This window comes from Sceloporus undulatus, chromosome 1 (assembly GCF_019175285.1).
Source record: "Sceloporus undulatus isolate JIND9_A2432 ecotype Alabama chromosome 1, SceUnd_v1.1, whole genome shotgun sequence".
In the NCBI taxonomy this organism is placed as follows: domain Eukaryota; kingdom Metazoa; phylum Chordata; class Lepidosauria; order Squamata; family Phrynosomatidae; genus Sceloporus; species Sceloporus undulatus.
In genome coordinates, this window is record NC_056522.1 from 180,825,603 (window position 1) to 180,847,916 (window position 22,314).

Sequence of the window (22,314 nt, forward strand, 5' to 3'; positions counted from 1 at the left end):
CCCCAGGCCAGGCCCTTCATAGGGCCTAAGTCACACCATCCCACTGTCTACCCCACCTACAAACCTGATGGAGGCAATCCTAGAGAAAGAAATTCCAGGATGTAAATGGCTCCCTGACTCTTGCATACAGACCAAAGGGAAGAGTCACGTCTGTAATTCTGTCTGGCATTGGCTCTAGTCATCAAAAAGGTTCCACATCCTTGGAACACACACTTACCTGGGTGTAAGTTTCAATGAACTCATGGGCTGCACTGTTAGGATATGTGAATACCTACTGCCACTTAATCAGCATGTGAGTTACAGAGTTAAAAATTAAATGCATCACAGTGGAAGCCAATTTCAAAACTATTGTAAAATGTTTCCTTGCTTCAGGTATCACTGAGGGCCCAAACCATACTTGACATTAAATGTATTGTATCACAAGTCATGCCCTCAAGTCACCAGCTGCTGCGAACAGAATATTAGGCCTAGACTCTTTGGTTCTGGCATTCATCTTAAACACAGTGATTTCAATCCAATTCTTTCAGCAATGAGTTTGCACAGCTTCTGCCAGCCTTAATGAGGATTTAGTAAAACTAAATTCTGCAATACATGAGTAAAATATGTCTTTAATTCCTCATTCTTCAGCTCCACAAAAGAGGAAGAGTGCTGCTAGGCAGGAAAGTAGGACAACAAATCTGTACTCATTGTTCCTCTGCATTCACAAGTATCTATGGGATGCATCCAATTTTTGTCCCAGCTAGAGAAGATCATTAAAATCAATATGACTTAGATAAGTGATGACTAACAAGTCCTATTAATTGCAATGGTCTATTTGAATTGAGATAAGATTTGTTTTAGCTCTTTAGACCTGCCTGTGGCCATTTTCCTGAAGCTGTATGTTTTGATGTATTCTGTTTATATATATATATATATATATATATATATATATATATATATATATATACACTTTATTATTTCTAGATGTATGCTACAGACTGAAAGGTGGTTAAAAGAGTACATTGAATATAATAATGCTGGTTATTTCTTCCTGGATGAATGATTTTCATTGTATTGTTGGAAAGGAAAGGATCATAACATTATTGTTCCATATGGTCCCAGTCTCTCTACAGCTAAAATTATGTGCACCCAGAGGGAACTTGTAGCACTTTTGCTATGTAAAATAAGTTGTAGCACAAGCTTTTGTAGACTTGGTCTGCTTCCTCAAATGCATGGAGTGAAGTTATGCATGTGGGTCATGTTCCTTCAAGCAACTTGTTGACTTGTGGTGACCCTATGAATATCATAGGGTTTTCTTAGGCAAGGAATCCTCAGACTGGTTTGGCCAATTCTTCCCTCTTCTGACAGCACCTGACATGCACTGGTGGTGTCTCATAGCTTACAAGATCAAATGAGATCTGGTGTCTTTAGGGTACAATATTTATATGCTTTATTAGCAGAGATTCTGCATCAGGAGTAACTCTCACAAAGTGTAAAACAGATATTCATTTGAGAAATATATTGGCTCATATATAACGAACCATGCTTGTTGCAGTTCTGGAAAAAATATAGATTCAGTCAAATTATCTATTTAGACTCCATTTGTTTAGATGGGAGCAAAGGTGGCTGGTGGGAGCATTGAGGCAATGAATCTGCATTGTGTTTTAATCTTAATTTTAAATTATCTATCCATGGTGCTGAACCCATTTTAAGGATAGGGTCTGAAAACTCTAGATAGCTCCTTTAAAGTTCAGATTAAACTTGCAGAGGCTTCATTGCTCCACTAACAAGGGAACACTGGTGCCACTGGATGGGAGTCAAAAGGATCATAGAATCATAGAATCATAGAGTTGGAAGAGACCGCAAGGGCCATCCGGTCCAACCCCCTGCCATGCAAGAAATCCAAATCAAAGCATCTGTTTAAAGACCTCCAAGGAGGGAGACTCCACCACTTTCTGAGGGAGTTTGTTCCACTGTCGAACAGCCCTTTCTGTCAGGAAGTTCTTCCTAATGATGAGGTGGAATCTCTTTTGCTGTTGCTTGCATCCATTGTTCTGGGCCCTAGTCTCTGGAGTAGCAGAAAACAAGCTTGCTCCCTCCTCAATATGACATCCTTTCACATATTTAAACAGGGCTATCATAGCACCTCTTAACCTTCTCTTCTCCAGGCTAAACATCCCCAGCTCCCTAAGTCATTCCTCCTAGGGCATGGCTTCCAGACCCTTCACCGTTTTAGTTGCTCTCCTTTGGACATACTCCAGTTTCTCCACATCCTTTTTAAATTGTGTTACCCAGAACTGGACACAGTATTCCAGGTGGGGCCTGACCAGAGCAGAATAGAATGGGACTATTACTTCCCTTGATCTAGACACTATACTATACACTAAAGGAGCCTGAACTGAAAGTGCCCTACCAGATATATGTGTATTGGCTAAACAGACTTCTGATAATTTTACTGTAAAGTGAAGATGGGAGCCTATTTTTAATACTAAATGTACCCATTCCTTTGCCTTTTCTTTCTTTAATTTAACCGCCCTGCCAGCCCAGCTGCATACAATCTGGAGAAAAATTCACACCTTGTTATACCAAACATATTTCAAGATTTATTGCTGTTAATTTGAAGTATCCAAATTAGACAACTGTTTACAAAGCTATGGCTCTAAATAGGAAATATAGCCATTGTTGCTGCATGCCGTGAATTGTGGCAACCCTAAGACAACCCTACTGTGGAGTTTTCTAGGCAAGATTTGTTTGTTGGGAGGGGTAGTATGACTTGCCTAGGGTCACCAAACGGTTCCCATGACCAAGCAGGGATTCGAACCTTGATTTCCACGATCATAGTCCAATGCATAAATCAGTACACCACTATATCCTGATACCCCCAAATGGCATGGTTCAGGGATAAAGAATGCAGAGCTTCTCCCATGGTTGCTGTTCAAAAGAGTGATTCAACCTACTTTAGAAAGCACCATAATAGGGAAATCACAAAGAAACAGTATCTAAATCAGTGGTTCTCAACTTGTGGTCCGTGACCCCTTTGGGAGTTGAACAACCTTTTCACAGGGGTTGCCTAAGACCATTGGAAATCACACATTTCTGATGGTCCTAGGAACAGAGACCATCGGTTGGGGGTCACCACAACATGAGGAACTGTATTAAAGGGTCGTGACATTAGGATGAGAACCACTGGTCTAAATGGTGCATCAAGTATTAGCCCAAGTGGGAAGGAGACTGCAATTGGGCTCCTCTTCAGGCTGCACAGTGTTTTGGACCAGGACTGGTGACTCCTCTACCAGCAGCTCTGGTGAATTTCCTATGTGGTCTTTCTTCACAGGCTCAAGAAATAGCCTTTCTCCTTTCCTTTTAAGAAATCTCAGGGAGGAAATAAACTCTGAACTATTCTGGATGAAACAGCCTACGATAGATGGCTCAAATGTTTAAAATCATTTTGGACACCTAATATATTAGATGTACTATGACTTATCAGATTCTTACTACATGTTCTTTTCCTGAGATGGCTCAGTATTTCAGAGAAATACCCCAGCTTAGAAAACGCTTCACGATAATAACTGTGGCTAAACATCAGAGAGTGATAGAACAGAACAATTCTGTCTAGTGAGCCATAGTTTAACAAGACCAAGGCTTTCCTTATGGACAATATCTCCTGTCCAATGAAAGCATATAGTGAAATAATGACACTTCGGAAGAATGTTGCTACCTTTCTAGTGTGTATGCTGAAACTATGAGGAGTACAATGCCTTTTGAGTATAAATTGACATAATAAGCTAGTAAAAAATGGTTTTGCCTTCTCATTCCTCATCTAGTCTCCTTCCCCTCTTTAATTTCATATACCATATTTGCTATTTTAATACATTTGTTAATTAGCAAAGTGAGTTTTTGGATAATGCAGCAAGAGGTGACATTCCTGTTTTCAGTTTGCATATGTTTTATCTGTCTTAAATATGAAAACATTTATTTGGCATATTGTTTGCTTTAGCAGAATGCCCTGAATTTTTAAATGTTTTTGCTTATGATTTTGTAACAATCTGTTAAAATCAATAGTATTTAAAAAGTAGGTAGGTAGACCAACAATTCTAGATTTGACACCTCTTCACCTCAAAGATGTCCATTAATATCAAAATTTGAAAATTATCATATCCATGGAAGATAAGAATGTTTCATTTCTAAACCGTAGAGAACTATTTGAACTACAGCTCCCAGAACCCTGAGTCAGCATGGCCAGTGGCTGTGTTGGATGGGGGATTCTGGGGATTACAACCCAAAAAAGTAGTTCCCTCAAATTTTGCTTGTTTAAATGTAACATGAAATCCTGGTCTGGTGCCGCATAAACAAGCTTCTTTTATGCTCCCCATCTTGCTCCTCCATTCAGAAGCTCAGCTTCCCTTCTAGATTTTCTACATCAAATCATAATTTCCCACTACATCTAGATAAACCATGATGTGTACAAAACCTACTTGGCCTGAAAACCGGGATGGAAATGAGATTTTAATCCATTTCTTGTTTGATACCACTTTATGGCATAGCTATAATTTGGTCGGCTTTAATGTGATAGCAATGGCAAACAACCTCTGAAGAAACTGGCCAAGAAAACTATGATAGGTTCTCCTTAGCATCACCATAAATTAAGAAATGACTTGGAGGCACACAACAACAACAAAATGCAATGTCAAATTATTAGTTGTCTTGAAAGAAGGCAGTGAAGGCCATGAGAAGAAGAAAGAGAAAGCACCTGAACCCAGGGCTTGAGCACATCATAGTTTGGTATAACCTCTGAATTCTGCCACTCTGTCTGACATTATATATTAATATCATACTTGTGAACATGATTAAAAATTTTTACGAAAGAAGCAAGGCAAATTATGTGATATCTCAAATGGATTCTTAGGGTGTTCATTGTTACATTATTTTAGGTTGTCAAATGAGCTGTAAACTAAACCATTCTGGTTTCAAACAATTCATACAAATCAAAGGGATAAGATCTGCCTGTGATGCCAACATTAATGATGTCCTATTGTGAGTTTAGGAAGGGAAGGGACAGAAGGGCTTGTGGGAAGCTGCTGCCTGGAGATTTGCTCAGTCTTCACAAGGGTACCTCTGCGATTAGCCAACACATAAATCTCGTCATTTAAAAAGTAAGTCTGAGCAATTTGGCTCTCTTGCCCATGCTGGTTTATAGCTTCCAGCTGGATACGTAAGGTGCACATCCAAGAAGCATCCTAAGATAGGTTTTTAAAGGCAGCTACTGCTTAAACAAATAAATTGTTTCAGCTGAAGGGGACTTAACAAATGAGCTAGATTCGATGCTAAGCAGAGACTGCCCATGTTTTCATATACTCTACACCCTTGAAGAAGAAGAGCAGCTGCTCTTAGCACTGCTGGCTCATATCTTTCATCTTCTTTTTCAACACTTGTTTTGTCTTTCTCCAGTTTCCTTTTCATCTCTCTCCTGTGCCTTCAGTCACAGTTCTCTTGTTTCTGCTCATTTAATTCCCATCAATTCCCAGATGTCTCTTCTGTTATTCTCATCTTAGTCTGCTATTCCACTTGCCCTCCTTTCACATGTATATATTGAATGAGTACTCAAATGTGTTTGTGTATAAACACTTCAAGATGGAGAATGAGGAAATGATAGCATTAAACAGTATGTCCTACATGGTATCTCTCTGCATTAGTGGAGAGGCAAAGAGTATTCATTCCTATTAGCCATGGGCCAGTGCAGAAGAAAGGACTATTCAAGAGAAGCAGAAGAAACGTAAGGATGTCAGCTCTGTTACTGATGCTTGTGTGCGCATGTGTGTGTGCACATGCTTTATGAAACTCATTGACATAACTTTTTCCTGCTGAGCCTATTTATTTAATAGGGGTACCACTAAAAAAAGTATTTGCCCTATCACACTTAACTAGCAGTGCCATTAAAATTCACAGGTAATAGCCTAATAGCCTCACACCACTCAAAGAGATGAAACCCAGGATAAAATTTAATTAAACATTAGGGATTTCTTGGCATTAGCCAGCCAACAAAACTTACAACTCAATTCATGTTACAGATGCCATCAAGGTGGCACACAGTACCCTAATAAAAACAATAAAAATATACCTATGTTAAATAGTTTGTCTAAGCCTTTGTCTATCTCAGCTGAAATCTTCTTGCTTTGTATTTATCCTTTGTATCTTCTGTGAAGTTTCACCTGATTATAATCTGTCCTTCTGGAACACTGCACCCAGCCAATAATGGCAAGAGACTCAGGCTTGAACAATATGTTCTAGTCCCATTTCACTATTTCTGCTTGGCAAGACTGAGCCAATCACGACCACATTATTTTATCTGAGAAAAATCTATATGGTCAGCAGTGAAGAAGTCTTGAATGCTTCTTCTTGGGCATAAGCCCAGTGGTGCATCTGTTTCTTTCTGCAGTAGATTGCTCAGATGATCACTTTACCATGGGCATGCCAGATAGAAAATAAACAATAGTTCTCCTTGTGCCCAAGATGCTTTTGAACTGCAAGTCCCAGCATTTCTCACCATTGGCTATGCAAGGCTGGGCTGCAGTTGTAGTTCAACAATGTCTGGGTGGTTGTCTGGTTTCCATCTCTGCTCTAGAAAAACCATCATGTCGTATGACTGATATACTCTATGTGTCACTGCTCCTCGCTGGGTTGGATCCAGAATAAGTGACCTGCACTTAGGCCCTCTTTCCTCCTAGGACCCTTCCACACTACACATTTATAGTAATATGATTCCACTTTAGCTGCATTGGTTGCACCCTGTAAAATCCTGGGCTTTGTAGATTGGTCAGAGGCACCAGAGGAATGCCCCACCCGAAACTCTCAATCCATGGATTCCACAGGCTGTTGCCATGGCAGTTCATAGTGCTACAACAATGTAGTATGAAAGGACTCCTCCTCTTTCTATCACTTTATGAGACTGATCTGAATAATTTGAACTATTTTTTATTTGTATTTTATGAAAAATGTTGGGGAAGTTGCCTGGAATGTATTTTGTAAAGAAAAGAGGTGTTCAAATTATTATTTTTTTAGGAACACCCCCCTCCTCCGAAATCCATATTAGTCATGACTTTGAATCAAGAGCATCCTGATTTTAACGGGAAGTGTTCAACAAACTTAGTCTGAACAGAGCCCTATTGTCAGGTCAAGTGGACAGTGAGCAGGAGGCCAGATATCCAAGGACATGACTTGAGAATGTAAGGGTTTGCTGACAATGAGCATACTGTTCACCAAACACTTGTTCTGAAACTGCTTCCAAGAACACATGATAACCAAACCCAGTTGGATCAAGAAGTTAAAAAAAAGGAGAGTCGGTAGCCTATAAACCAATGGAGTTAGATTGCCATCACTTGATCTGCCTGCCAATAAAAAACACCCTATGGTATCTCTCCCACTAGCATCTAATGGTGCAGACTATGCTCTGAGAAAATGGTGGGTCCAAGGGGAATGCATTTGTTGCTGTCTTGCACTGTAGAATGGATAGGAGATTCCACATCTGTCTTCTGACACCAATATTTTTCCATGGTTTAATGCTTACAGGAGACCTGTTCATCTCATCTTTTCACAGTGCTCAGATGCCAGCAACGTAAATATTTTAGACAAATCTGTAACAGACAGTGGTGAAAGCAGGACAATTGGAGTGCCCTGTTATAACATATGCTGCCTTCAATGATCTTTCTAATATGAATGCAGGTCCAGTTCAATCAAACTCCCTGTGACAGTTTATATTAAAAGGTAATGCTTCTTTGTGTGCACTGTACTCCTGAACCTCAGCATCCATGCAATTACTCTTCCTAGTTGCTTAGTTACAGCATCCTTAGACTTTGCTCTCATTACATGCAGTGTCTGTTTTGTAGTTTTTGAAGCCATTCCAAATAGAAATCACTAACAGTCAATTCCTAGGAAGTTCAACACCTTTTCCTTATGTCATGGTTGAAATGGCACTCTTTTATTTGTTGCCACATTGTTCCTTTTACTGCAAAGTATATAGAAGGTGATAAGTCTAATATAGTCTTATGCAGAATGAAGTTTTGATTCCACATGCAATAGTTCTACTGTTAAAATAGCTTTTAAAAATCTAATTTCATTTCGCATAAATACTTGGGCAGTATTACCTATCATTTTCATAAAATGGATGCCCAAACTCTAGGTCCTGGTAACCTTTTTAAAAAAAATGCAGGGTTGGTCCAGGATTTGCCATGCAAAGCCGTTGACCTCTTCATACCCAGGATCTCCTATCAGAGAGCCTGGGGACTTATTTCTCCTTCTCTGCCATGTATGTGTGCTGATCTTGTGATCCACCTTAAATCAGGCTTTAAGCCAGTTACAGATCTCAATCCACCAGTTGAAAACCAACCTCATAGATCATGGATAGACCTCCAGCTGTTGTTTGGCTGCAACTCATAACATTCCTCACCACTGAGTATGTTGGTTAGGGCTGATGGCTGCAGAATAATATTCTCACATCTAACTCAACTTTAGACAATGTGAGATTCATCTTGTCTTTAGCACAGTTGTGGCAAGAGGGGGGGGGGGGGGTAGAGTTTTGCCTATCCAGATATTTTGGACTTATTTTGGACTTATGTAGTCTAAACATCTGGAGTTCTGTATACATCCAAATCCAGTTTGAGTACAACCCTCCTCAGACATATTGACTGGAGATTATGGAAGTTGCTACCCAACACATCTAAAGGGCCCCTGATGGTGGACAGTTGCTCTTGTGCATTTTCCTGATTGAAATGTCTGCTGGTGAAATTGCAGCCTCTCTCTAATCTCCCTGAATAAGTACTAGGGAACCTGACATGGCAGAGAGCAATTGGCCTGAGGTTTGAAGGCTGCTATCCAAATTATATATGTAAGGGGCAGAGACAACAGATCCCTGCCATAGTTGACTTCTCATTCACTTAGCTTATACCCAAAGTGAGGCATCCAGTTTAAAAAAAATCACATTTTTTTCTCTTTTGATGCCACTAGCTGGGTACCAAATAACAAATCTAAAACCAAATCATAGTACACATTATGGATATATTCCTCTGCGAATTAAATATTTTGCATTCAGTGAGATCATGTCTTGTGAGTAAAGAGAGATCTCTTCCAATTCTATGGCACAAATGGATTAACAGAGCAAGAATCTGATCCCATGCCTAGCAACTATTTCTCCTCTTATATAGAGTTTTATTTTCAGTCAGTAAGAGATGAGGAAAGGTGAAAACATTTTCTAGGGCTGAGTGAATCTAGCCTTAGGGATTTTTGTAAATCAGAAATGGGCAATGCATTTAGGTGACAAGATCTAAATGTAAATTCAGAGCCTCTCTGAATACACCATCCAGCATTTCATTCAACTGGATTTTTTATTTGGTAGTTTATTCACAACAAAACAAATGTGAAAGCAGGAAGAAGTGGAGAGGAAACAATTATTGGGTGGACGGGAGGTAAGTGTAAGCCCTTTACTTATATTGGCTTGGAGGAGGTCACAGAAGGTCAGAAAGCATTAATTCTACCTTTCAGAAAGGATGCTGTTGTTTTTAGTGTTATTCATGACTGACAACTAACATGATTGTGATTATGGAAATGCAATGGCAAGAGATTTTCAAATTTGGACACATAAAAAAAAGATACGTAAAAAAAAACAAAAAAAAAAAAAAAAAAACCCAAGCAAAAACTTTTTTTGCACATAAACTATGTGTTCTAATCTGGACTACAAAAACAACCTAGGTTGTGACCCAAGAAGATCTCAAAAGAACAAAGCCAGGAAGGAGTTTCCCACATTTGGCTGATGGGTAGGGACTAGTGCCCTGCCTCTGTAACCCAAGCAGTGTTCCAAGTGTTGTAAAACACAAGGGTGCCACAGTGACTTTGGCTGCATCCACACTGGAGAAATAACCCGATTTGGCACCACTTTAACTGCCCTAGCTCAAGGCTATGGAATTCTAGGAGTTGGATTTTGTTATGGGGCCCAGAGTGGAGCTCCGCTCTGGGCCCATCACAAACTCCAATTCCCAGAATACCATAGCCTTGAGCTAGGGCAGTTAAAGCAGTGTCAAACTGGGTTATTTCTCCATGTGAATGCAGCCTCAGTTTCATTATCACTTTGCTAGGTATGATGTTTGAGCACTGAACTAGTACTCTCAAAACTAGGGGCTGAATCCCTGGCTGGCCACGGAAACCCACTGGGTGACCTTGGGAAAGTCACACACTCTCAGCCTCAGAAAACCCTGTGACAGGCTCAACTGAGAGTTGCCATAAGTCAGAAATGACTTGAAGGCACACAACAACAAGTGCTGGTATCTGACTGGAATTTCTTTGGAAATTCAAACCCAGGGGTCTGAAATAAGAACCACTGATGCATATAGCTAGTGCCATAAACAACCTCCTTAAACAACTCTTTCGTCACTCTTCTTGTGTCTATGTGTTTAGGTGAGGAAGGGGACTCACAACAGAACCTTTACTTTAAAACCTCTTTATTTATAGCTTAATCCCCCTTTGAAGAAGCCTTGTGCTGTTTCTGTGAATACTGGGATTTAGCTGTCTAAATTAAAACACACACACACACACCAAGCAAGCCAGGCTATCATTGCTGTTTGGAACATTTTCCGCTTTCCACTTTTATGAAGAGACAATATGAAATAAGACTTCAACCAAACAACACAGCATTCATGAGTCCCTTCTGAGCATTAATCTGAATGTCAGAAAGCTAGCCCAGTGGCCCTGCTCTTTGACATGGCACCACACAACCATATCCATTGAGCAAAACTACAGGTTCTTGTAGAGATAGGGAATATCTTGCCAGCCCAGAATAATTATAAGTGCCTTTATATGCAAATCAGGGTGAGGAAGCTGAACAAAGAGAATCATGCACAAAAGAGCCGAGAAAAAAGGAGCAAAAAGAGGAGACAAAATGGAATCGTTTAGGAAACGTGTTCATTCTCCACAGGTTTGTTATTACTTTTGTAAAAAGAATGCAAATTTAGTACTCGGAAAGCTGCTGGAGTGAAACCCAGGAGAACGCAAGTGTTCTGTATTATCACCAACCAGGCAAATACCCTTATCAATGTCTGCATGCTGTTATTGTATTGTCAGGGAACCCCCTCCAGGATTTTTTTTTACAAACCCATTCAAGTCCTTCATTTCTTTGCTGGAATTTTGTTAAAAATTGGGGGGGGAAAGTGGGGGAGAGAAAGGTTAATATTCCTTCCAGATGAATGAAAAGAAAGAAGATGAAGATGTGTGGGGAAAAGATTGTAAAGACCATGGTCACCATGGAGATTCTAATGGCACCACTGCTTGAAGAGACAATTGCCATCATTAGGCCTGTCATAGGCTATGCCTACAAACTAACTGTAAATGGCAAAAAAAGCTTTAGGAAAACTTCATGAAGTATTGTATGTCCTTAGTTTTTTGTGTGTTTTTTTGGGGGCTTTTGTTTTTTGGCGCATGTTTCTAGAAGAGCTTATTCCTGACGTTTCGCCAGCATCTGTGGCTGGCATCTTTCTCTGAAGATGCCAGCCACAGATGCTGGCAAAACGTCAGGAAAAAACTCTTCTAGAACATGGCTACACAGCCCCAAAAGCCCACAAAATACTATGGATGCCAGCCATGAAAGCCTTTGACTTCATATTGTACATCCTGTTTCAACTCTCTGTTACCTCATACATTACTTTTCTTTCTCCTTTCCCCTCTTTGGTACCACTATCTATTTTTTAAAAAAATCTTCCATTACAATACTTTCTCCACCTCTTTCATTTGTTAAGTGTTAGTTCAGTACCCTAATTTGGATGTTCATGCTATGTATCTGACTGGCTCCCATGAGAATGAGGACTAGATGGGCCTTCACTAGGATCCTGCAGGTATTTTATTATGTTCTTATACAAATCTGATGTTCTCATTTGGTTCGCCTCATTTCCTGGGATATTCTGATTAAATAGTACTTCAGTTTACCTGGATCTATGGCTTTATGTGCATGGCATGTTGGGCAGGTTTTTATGGACAAGCCAAAGCTTTGCTTTTGTAGTTTTTTAGTCTTTTTAAAAAAATCTTTCTTGTACTCAAGTTTCTATGACTGCTTTGATTTCTAAGAACTAACGTTCTGAATTGCATAAGCTTGTACTTGCTCCTGACTTTCCATTTATTCTGAAATCTCTTGCAAAAATTGTGAGAATCTTTTCTACATTTACTCCTCTTGGAAAGCACTGTTGCCACCATTTCTGCAGCTAATATAGATTGTGTTTATCTATATACGCTGTACTCATTATGACAATTGTATCATAAAAAAAAACACTGTCCATGACAGAAGTGACATGCCATCTACAGATCTGAGCAGGGCATATTGTTACACAGAATCCAGGAGCAGGTGGTGAAGGCTTGGGCTTAGCAGCAATGTATATGTCACAACTACAAAGAGCTGAACAGCTGGCTCTGAATGATCCTGTTTCACAGCTAATTTGTGTACATGGATGTTCCAGTAAGCTGACCTTACAGCAACTTGCCTTCCTCTTGTTCTTAAAGTATAATGAGAAAACCTATACTCTGGTATAATAATGAGGTCACTCCAGCTTTAGAAATATGGCCACCGTAACAAATTCAAAGGTTGTGCCCTAACTACAGTGTGCCTCTGACACTACCATGCTACAAATCCCTACAGAAATAGGAAATATTAAACAGTGCCTCAGTATGCAGTTCAAATTACAGTGGATTTATGGGCCATATTTGAAATGTTCATTTTCCATTCATCCTTTTGAATAAAAAGACAGCAGATCTACCTGCTGATTACTAAGAGCTTACAAACTCTGAGCAGAAGTAGAATCTTTCCCATCTTCTTTAATCTCCCTCTCAATTTTTTTTTCTCCTTTGCAAACTCTTTTTTAAAAAGAAAAAAAAGAACAACTTGCCACTGAGCTACTATGCTAACATTTTATCGGCCTCTGTACCAGAGAACTGGAAAGCAGCCAATATAATAACAATTTTTTAAAAGGGATCTGCTTGTGTGAGGATTATTATCTGCTCTGGCTAAATTGATGGGAAGCAATTTTCTATATATAAACTAATGGGGGCTGAGACAGCAGTGACAGACAAGGAAAGGGATCTGAGGTCACAGTCAACAGCTCAACGATCAAGTGCATCAGCTGTGAAAAAGCCATATCATTTGTGAAAAAGGTGTGCTGCAGTGACAGTCATTGGGAAGAAAATTCAGTAATGTAACTGACTTTATACCAGGGGTGGGCTTTCTGTCGCTCTCTTGATAGGTTTCCTAACCAGCAAAGCAAGAGGTGAGGGATTTTGGCAGTTACAGTTCAACACCTTGGGGAGGCACACCATTCTTACTCCTGATTTACACAAATCTTTGATGTGAAACCATGTTGAATATGGTGTGTAGTTCTGATTTCTGCATCTCAATGCAGATATTGTTGAGCTGGAGGTGGCAGAAAAAGAGAACCAAGAAAGGCTTTGGGTTCTTCCAAACTAGTGCAAAAGAGTGCAAAAGGTCTCAGAGCAGAACTCCTTGCTTATTTCTGGTTGATGCTTCTTCATGTTGCTTCCAGATCCATACAGTCTCTTTAACTTTATTAAAAAGTTCTTTTGGATATTTTTGTTGTAGTGGTTGTGATACATCCTGGCCATTTATTAATTTATTTATTTTGGCCCCATCCTCTGGGTCAGGGGTAGGCAACCTGCGGCCCGCGGGCCGGATGCGGCCCGGCGAGGCCTTGGAACCGGCCCCAGCCCAGTCTTGCCGCCGATTGCCGCCGGGGCCTTTGGGGGGCAATTGTCTATAGAAGCCTCAGAAACATGCATTTATATTAACATTTCTTAAAAAATCAGCAAAATTTTTCACGTGTCCTCCATTTTTTATTTAAAAAGTGCCCTCCATTTGAAAATTTTGTCCTACATTTGTACTGGTTTATTTATATATTTAATTTCTTAAAATTATTTAATATATTTTTTTTTTTTTTGCTTCGGCCCCCCAGTTGTCTGAGGAACAGCAACCCGGCCCCCGGCTCAAAAAGATTGCCTACCCCTGCTCTGGGTGGAAATAAAATGTTGCCATTAGTGCTGGGAATTGTCAGTGAATGGTCTGGGACAATGCAAATGTCTAGTTATCTTTTTAAAAAATATATGCCCAAGAACAGCTAAAATAAGCAGCCTACAGAAAACATTTACTTCATCTGGAGAACTGCTTAGATCACTTCACCAAAACTAGTCCAGGATAGTAATAAAAACTACCAGGCAAGAAGAGCAGATGGCTACCACTGCCCTCTTGTCCTGCATATGTGCTTCTCATTAGGCAACCAGTTGGCTATTATGGAAACAGACTGCTGGCCTGTCTTCTGATTCACCAGGGCTTTCCCCTCTACATTCATAGTCTCTTCTTTAAATTACCATATATACTCAGCTATAAGTCGGCCTCATGTATAAGTCGAGGGCAGTTCTGGATTTGATATGGCCCGTGGACCCTTTTTGATAAGAGTTAAAGTGCAATATTTACATTGACCCATGGATAAGTCAACCCAGATTTTTTGGGTCAATTTATTGACTAAAATTTCTACACTTATTCATGAGTATATATAGTACTAGACAAGGTGGAACAAGAAGTGGCAAATGCTTCTTGCTTTCCAGCTCTCTACTTGACCTTCTGCAATCAGACTTCAGCCATCTCTGTTCCACTCCAATCCAAAGTTCTATGACCTCTTTCTGGACAGCTCTGAAGTCATATCTCCAGTTGTCATTTGCACAGATCTGGTTACAGTTTTGCTGGCATTAATCATTCTGCCCTTCATTCTTCATTGGACTTGTGTGATTACAATGATCCTCTAATCTCTGCTGTTTCTTTATGTGGTTCCTTTCTTCTCTTTCTGTGGCTACTGAAATTGCTACAAGTAGCTGTTAATAAAAGGGTATGCGTGTGTACATAGACACAGAACAGAATTATGAGTTAATTACTTGGGAAGAAAAACATGTTCTAAATTAAGTAAATTTAAGAAGAATTCTATTCTAACTGAAGTGATAGCAACTTCAGCCGTAAGGCACATATACAAGATCACAGTTTTTATTATATATCAATTAGTTCTCGGCTCATAGTCATTAATCCAGTTAAATCCTGACCTCACAGTCATTGAGGCAGACAAGAATCACCATATCTAACAAGGATCAAAACGATGCAGAATCACTGCCCTGTCTGGGCATAGGGACAGAAGATGACGCCACATTCAGGGTGACAAATCTGGAAGCTATGATCTTAATCATGTGCCTTTACATTGCGCAGCAATAGCTCAGTGTGGAAGTGTTAAAAAGACTAGAAACAGATGTAACAAAAGAACGTTTGTCTATAGCAAGCTACTGGACAGCCAGCAACAACTGAGATGTCATATGGGGATTAAAGATTTGGTTTTCATTTACATATACTGTACTCAAGCACTCTCATACTCTGGAAGCAATATAGATCTTCCCCCCTGTCTCCCTCTTTCTCTGGGCAAACTGAACTATTATTCAGGGAAATAGTTCTTCTTTAAATTAATCTGCAGATTACTGTAGTGTAGACAGGTACCCTGTTTACCACATACACAGAATCACAGAATCATGGAACTTAGAGTTGGAAGAGACTTCAAGGGCTATCTAATCCAACTGCCACTAAAGCACTCCTGAAAGATATGGATTCAATATCTGCCTACAGACCTTCAAAGAAAGACAGTCACTCTCTCAGGCAATCTATTCCACTGTGGAACAGTTCTTACAGCAAAGATGTTCTTGCTATCATTTAGGTGGAATCTCTCTCTCTCTCTTGCTTTGAATCCATTGACTCATGTAATAGCCATTGAAGCAGCAAAAAACAAACTTGTTGCATCTTCTATACAAGGCTATCATATCAATTCTATTTCTTTTCTTCTCTGAACTAAATATATCCAGTTCCCTAAACTGTTCCTCACAGGGCTTCATTTCTCTTACCGTCTTGATGCCCCTTTGGACACATTTCAGCTTGTCAAATTCAGGCTAGGAAGACTGCATGGATGGCTTCCTCTTTCCAGGATGGTGATATTTCAAAGAAAATGTACCCCACTTTCATACTCAATGCCAGTTCCATAACTTTTGAGGCTTATACCTGTTTGAAATTTTATTTTATTTTCTTTATATATTTATGCCTCCCGGCCCACAAGGACTCCTGAGGCAATGAACAAAAAAAATTGTATGAAGACAACCTTTTGAAAAAACACAAACATTAAAATATAGTTGCCCCTCAGTTTTTGTGGGAGATCCCATTACCCTCCCTAACTTCCTTTGGCAGGGATTTTCATAATCGGGGTGCTGCTACAAGGAAATCCATTACCAGTGCATATTAACCTGCCCTCATTGTTTCTATAATTTGTTTGAGGTTGTTTCATTATTTATTATGACCTTGTTTAGTATGGACTCCTGAGTTTCTGTGATGTCCCTGTTTCTGTGATGCAGGTCCAAGGGTACAGGAAACCTCTGCCAGCATTGACCATGGCCCTCTTCCTGGTTATGGACTACAGTGGACCCTTGTTATACGCTGGGGTTTGGTTCCAAGATCCTCCGTGGATAACAAATCCGTGGATGCTCAAGTCCCATTAAATATAATGACATAGCAAAATGGAGTCCCTTATAAAAAATGTAAAATCAAGGTTTGATATTTGAAATTTATACTTTTTCTGAACATTTTCAAACTGTGTATGCTTGAATCCATGTATAAAAAAATCTGTGTATAAGAAGGGCCAACTGTACTGTGCTGAGATGAGAACAAAGGCATGGTTGAGTAGACTGGTCATTTTCACTTGTTGGACAATTTTTTAAATAGATCAGGAGTGAGAAGCAGAAACAGACCCCAATATTTAATTATATGCAAGGAAGTAACAAAATGGAGAAGAGTGCAATGCATAATGGAATACGATATTTCCATGTAGTGTAATGAGTGCTGCCTCATGGTAGCTCATTTCTCTGCAGGGACAAATTCAGCTTCTTTTTTTCACAGGGAATACAGCTGGACAGTTGAGAAAGATGGGAGAATAATCAGTTCATTCTAAGATGAGGTGCTGGGGAGGAGTGCTGAGAATCCCATGGTCAGCCAAAAAGACAAACAAATGGACCCTAGATCAGATCAAGCCAGAAATCTCCCTGGGAGCCAAGATGACAAAACTGAGGCTGTTGTACTTCAGACACATCATGAGATAGCATGATGCATTGGATAAAACAATAATGCTAGGAAGGGTGGAGGGAAGCAGAAAGAGAGGAAGGTGATGGATGGACTCTATTAGGGAGGTAATGGGTATGGGTGTGCAGAAACTAAGAAGAGCAGTGGAGGACAAGGGGTCTTGGAGTTGACTCATTCACACCAGGGGTTGAGAGTGACTTGAGGGCAGTTAACAGCAGCAGCAGCAGCAGCAGCAGCAGGGATCCAAGCTGATGTGAGATAATTTTCTAGATGTAATAAGTAAGATCAAGGGGAAGCATGGGAAATACAGACCCACTTGTGATAAGAATCATAGAATCATAGAATCATAGAGTTGGAAGACACCGCAAGGGCCATCCAGTCCAACCCCCTGCCATGCAGGAAATCCAGATCAAAGCATCGCCGACAGATGGCCATCCAGCCTCTGTTTGAAGACCTCCAAGGAGGGAGACTCCACTACACTCCGAGGAAGTGTGTTCCACTGTCGAACAGCCCTTACTGTCAGGAAATTCCTCCTAATGTTGAGGTGGAATCTCTTTTCCTGCAGCTTGCATCCATTGCTCCGGGTCCTAGTCTCTGGAGCAGCAGAAAACAAGCTCGCTCCCTCCTCAATATGACATCCCTTCAAGTATTTAAATAGGGCTATCATATCACCTCTTAACCTTCTCTTCTCCAGGCTAAACATCCCCAGCTCCCTGAGTCGTTCCTCATAGGGCAAGGTTTCCAGACCTTTCACCATTTTAGTTGCCCTCCTTTGGACACGCTCCAGTTTCTCAATGTCCTTTTTGAATTGTGGCGCCCAGAACTGGACACAATATTCTAGGTGGGGCCTGACCAGAGCAGAATATAGTGGCACTATTACTTCGCTGGATCTAGATACGATACTTCTATTGATGCAGCCTAAAATCGCATTGGCCTTGTTAGCTGCCGCATCGCACTGTTGACTCATGTTCAGCTTGTGGTCTACTTGGACTCCTAGATCCCTTTCACATGTTGTCTCCTTAAGCCAGGTGTCTCCCATCCTATATCTGTGCATTTCATTTTTTCATTTTTTCGCTCTAAGTGCAGTACCTTACATTTCTCCCTGTTGAAGTTCATTCTGTTAGCTCTGGCCCAGCTTTCTAGTCTATTCAGGTCATTTTGAATTTTGATCCTGTCCTCTGGAGTATTAGCTATTCCTCCTAATTTAGTGTCATCTGCAAATTTGATAAGTATTCCCTCAATTTTTTCCTCCAAGTCATTGATAAAGATGTTGAACAGTACTGGGCCAAGGACAGAGCCCTGTGGGACCCCACTGGTTACTTCTCTCCAGGATGAAAAGGTGCCATTGTTGAGCACCCTTTGGGTTCGTCCGGTCAACCAATTACAAATCCACTTAACAGTTGCCTTGTCCAACCTTAGCTCTCAGCCACAAGGCGAATTATGCATAATCCCTCTGAAATCTGCCATCCTCCCATTGCATCCAAGAGGGATTAAAATATTTTGGAGTAATTCTTAAAAAGAACCAGAAAAAACTGTGGAGGCTGCCAGTATTTTAAAGTTGTGTGCATACAGCTGATGCAATCAGCATCTCTTAGTCATGAGTTTAGTAAGCGTTCACATAAATCACTGCTGAAAAACAGCAGGTGTACATAGAGAAGCAGCACAGCCAGGTTTTTCCTCCTCCAAGTAGTTATGCCTCCCAGGAACAATTAGGCTACTCTCTATAAATGTCTAAGTGGCCCCTAGCATGACTTCAGCAGAGGGAAGGCGTGGGCAGGAGATGTGACAGCTGGGCTTTTTGATGGGGATGGTAAGGAAGAAATATGTTCACTATCGCTTTTGACTAAATTAAAATCGATTCTACCCATAGCTCTTGACGGTAACTTCCCATATGCAACCCTAAAAATAGTTAGTGAGAGTGTGTGCAACAAATATTTGAAGAAGGAAACACATTTCTATTAAATATTTAATATTGGCTCTCGACAAGTATAAAGTGAGATCATTCTGATTTGACTGTATGATGACTACACACCTACATTTATGTGATCTTTACATGTTATACACACCAAGCATTTAAAAGAGTAGTTATTCAGAAATACATGGATAATTAATATGCATGTGTAAAATGCACACATACATTTCTGGATCAGTGCATGGACAATATCTAGAACAGAAAACGTTTATTTTTCATGGAAGAAATCAACATACATACCCGTGGGGAAGAACTCATTCATTTTCTTCTTGTAGATTTTGTAATCAACCTCCAAAAACACACAAAAAATGACACGATCCATCTGTATGAAAAAAAGAAGGAAAATTTACTAAGCAACACGTTTATTGTCTTTGGACTACAAATATTTACCAAGCTATAATTTTATATTACAAGGTGAAGTTTTTGTTTGTTTGTTTGGCATATGTTCTCAATATATCAGTCGGCCATTCACCCCCTGCATACACACACACTGTATTATCCACAGATCCAGAAAATGCATTATTTACACTGTTAGCAGAAAAGAAAACAGTGAACTGCCCATCCATCCTGAGCCAATACTTTGTAGAAACACCATTGGCAGTAATTACAGCTGCAGCTCTTCTTGGCTGGGCTTCTACCAGCTTTGAATATCTGAACTCTGAAGTCTTTCCCCATTTTTTTTTGGCAAAATTGCTCTACTTTGGGCAGGATGAATGAGGACTGTTAAAGATGAGGACATTCTCAATCTAAGGGTCCTCTGACATTATGCAACTGTAGAGCTATTATTCCACTTGAATGGCCATTGCTCCATTCTATGGAACACTGGAATTTGTAGTGTAGGCAGGGAGATTTACAATTCTCAGCCAGAGAGCTCCAATTCCTCAACAAACTACAAAATCTAGGATTCCATAGGACAGAACCATGGTGGTAAAAGGGGAATTGTAGCACTATAATTGTATACCGTGAAAGGGCCCTAAATCGCTTCTTGCCAAGAATACACTAGGTTGCCAAGGTTGCAGGTAATTCTTTTCCAGATCGAGTCCTGCCCTCACTCCCTGTAAGATCCACTTGGTTTATGATTACAGTGAGGTATGTGATGTCATGGACTTTACATGGAAAATTGATGTTTTCTGTATTAGATATTATGGTAATAGTGTAAGTAGCTGGTGGAAGTGGGTGAGAAGATGGAATGTTAAGAAATTTAGAGAATTGGGTGTGGTGAAGACAGTGAAAGAATGAGGATTGGGGCTGAAGCAGTCAATCAGGTTGAGGAATTAAGGTGTTTAAGGTCTTGTCTGAACTGACATAGAGCAGTCTAGAGTATTCTGATTCCAGAGTTGTCCCAACTTTTCCCTGTTGCAAAAGCCCTCCGTTTGGACACTGGGTGACTGACCGCATATGTGTCCTGCTCAGTTACCTGGTGGGTCCACTGTGCCAACGGGTCACTCCGCGTTAAGGGTGCTATACCCCAGTTCTGGTGCCGAATGGGCTGGCCATCATCCATTCTGTTGACACCAGAACTGGCGTTTGGGCCATGTGTCATCCAGGCTCTCTACTGAGGATGGGGAGAGGCCATTTTATTGGGCCAGTGTAGACAGAACCTAAGAGTCAACAGTCCAAAGCACACTGCAGAAATAATCTAGTTTGAGACTGGCAGCCTGGGCGGTTAAAGCGAGCAGTCTCAAACTGGATTATTTCTGCAGTATGTTTTGGACCTGAGTTGGCTAGGAGAAGAGTGTGAGTGAGAGTAAAATATTTGTTTTAAAGGTATTAAACTAGGAATATATTTTCCTATGTTAAACATTTGTTAATAAAGTATTGTTTTTGTATCATATGCTTTTGGTTTCTGGGAATATTAGTATCCTATAAATTGGGAATACTAGTAGTCTATAAAGATTGGGGTCAGATGTAGTGCCTGTGGGGACAGCAGTGAATAAAGAGGGGTGGTGTCCAGTGAGGATAGAAGCAGCATAATATCTCACATGGGAACCTTTAAGGCATCTGGGGTGCATCTACATTGTAGAAATAATGCAGTTTGACACCACGTTAAGTGCTTTAGCTCCAGCCTATGGAATATTGGGATTTGTATTTTTAGAAGGTCTTTAGCCTTTTCTGCCAAAGAGTGCAGGTGCCTTTCAAAATTACAAATCCCAGGATTCTGTAGGATGGAGCCATGACAAAGTTGTGTTGAACTTCATTATTCCTACAGTGTAGATGCACTCACTATAGGAGGTCCCCACAGCTGGTAGTCACACAGGTGGGACAGGAGAAAGCCCTCACATTAGAGAGCTCTTGATCTACAACGAGGTGTGTACTAGTCCTCATGTTTGATGGCACTGCACATTTGGACAGAACCTCATGCCCGGTTGAAAAGTAGTGGGACAAAGGAGAACAAGCCTCACGGTAATAAAAAAAGAGTACAAATTATGATTAAATCCCCATTTCATTAAACAGCTGCTGTTCATGAACCTTTGGATTTCACACATCAGTCCTCACTCCTTTCTGACATTTGGTGTTAAGTGCATGCACCCAAATGTTGGTCTTCCCTTTGGGGCAAAAAAAATCTCATGGTGGCTGACATTTTTTTCAGGCCTCAGTAAAAAGATTAATTGAGGGTAAGAAAATTAGAGGAAATCTTCTTTACATTCTAGTTTCTTCCCTTCTCCCTTTCAGATTCTAACAGTAAAACGTCAGTTGTAAACTTTGTGATTGAGATGGGTGACATTTTTAAATAGATAAAAAAAAACTAGACTTGCATTTGTAAAATCAGTTCATTGTTAAGAGCCACCTGCTCTTGCAATTTTGCCTTCTCCGTGGAGCAAGTGAGGGAAAGCTATCAATCTATTTGGTTATTGCAATCTAGTATTCAGCAGATAAGGCATAAGACAAATATCTGCCAGGGATACAAAGGGTTAAAGCAAAGAACTTTCCATGTAGGAAATGTTTCTGCAGGAATCCTTACTCTGTTTGAAAGACTTTCGAAAACCTTTCATAGCATCATTATTTACACAAGCCTACCTACTCTTAATCTAGAGATGCCAGAATAGAAACAAAAAAGAGCAGCACAAGTCAGCCAGATGGCAGGCAGCAAAAACAGTAAACAAAACAGTTCATACAGAAGAGAAAGTCAAGGAAAGCCACTGCGTAAAAGACACAAACAATGCACAACTACTAG

At 40.2% G+C, this 22,314-nt stretch overlaps 1 protein-coding gene across 1 annotated transcript in view; it reads right to left on the reverse strand.

Moving 5' to 3' along the window:
* Positions 1-22,314, reverse strand: part of MACROD2 (mono-ADP ribosylhydrolase 2) — a 1,190,526-nt gene that overhangs the window by 173,906 nt on the left and 994,306 nt on the right. Inside the window, exon 9 of the mRNA XM_042468449.1 lies at positions 19,380-19,461. Within this exon, the coding sequence (XP_042324383.1) occupies positions 19,380-19,461 (82 nt within the window). The remainder of the gene's footprint in view (positions 1-19,379; positions 19,462-22,314) is intronic.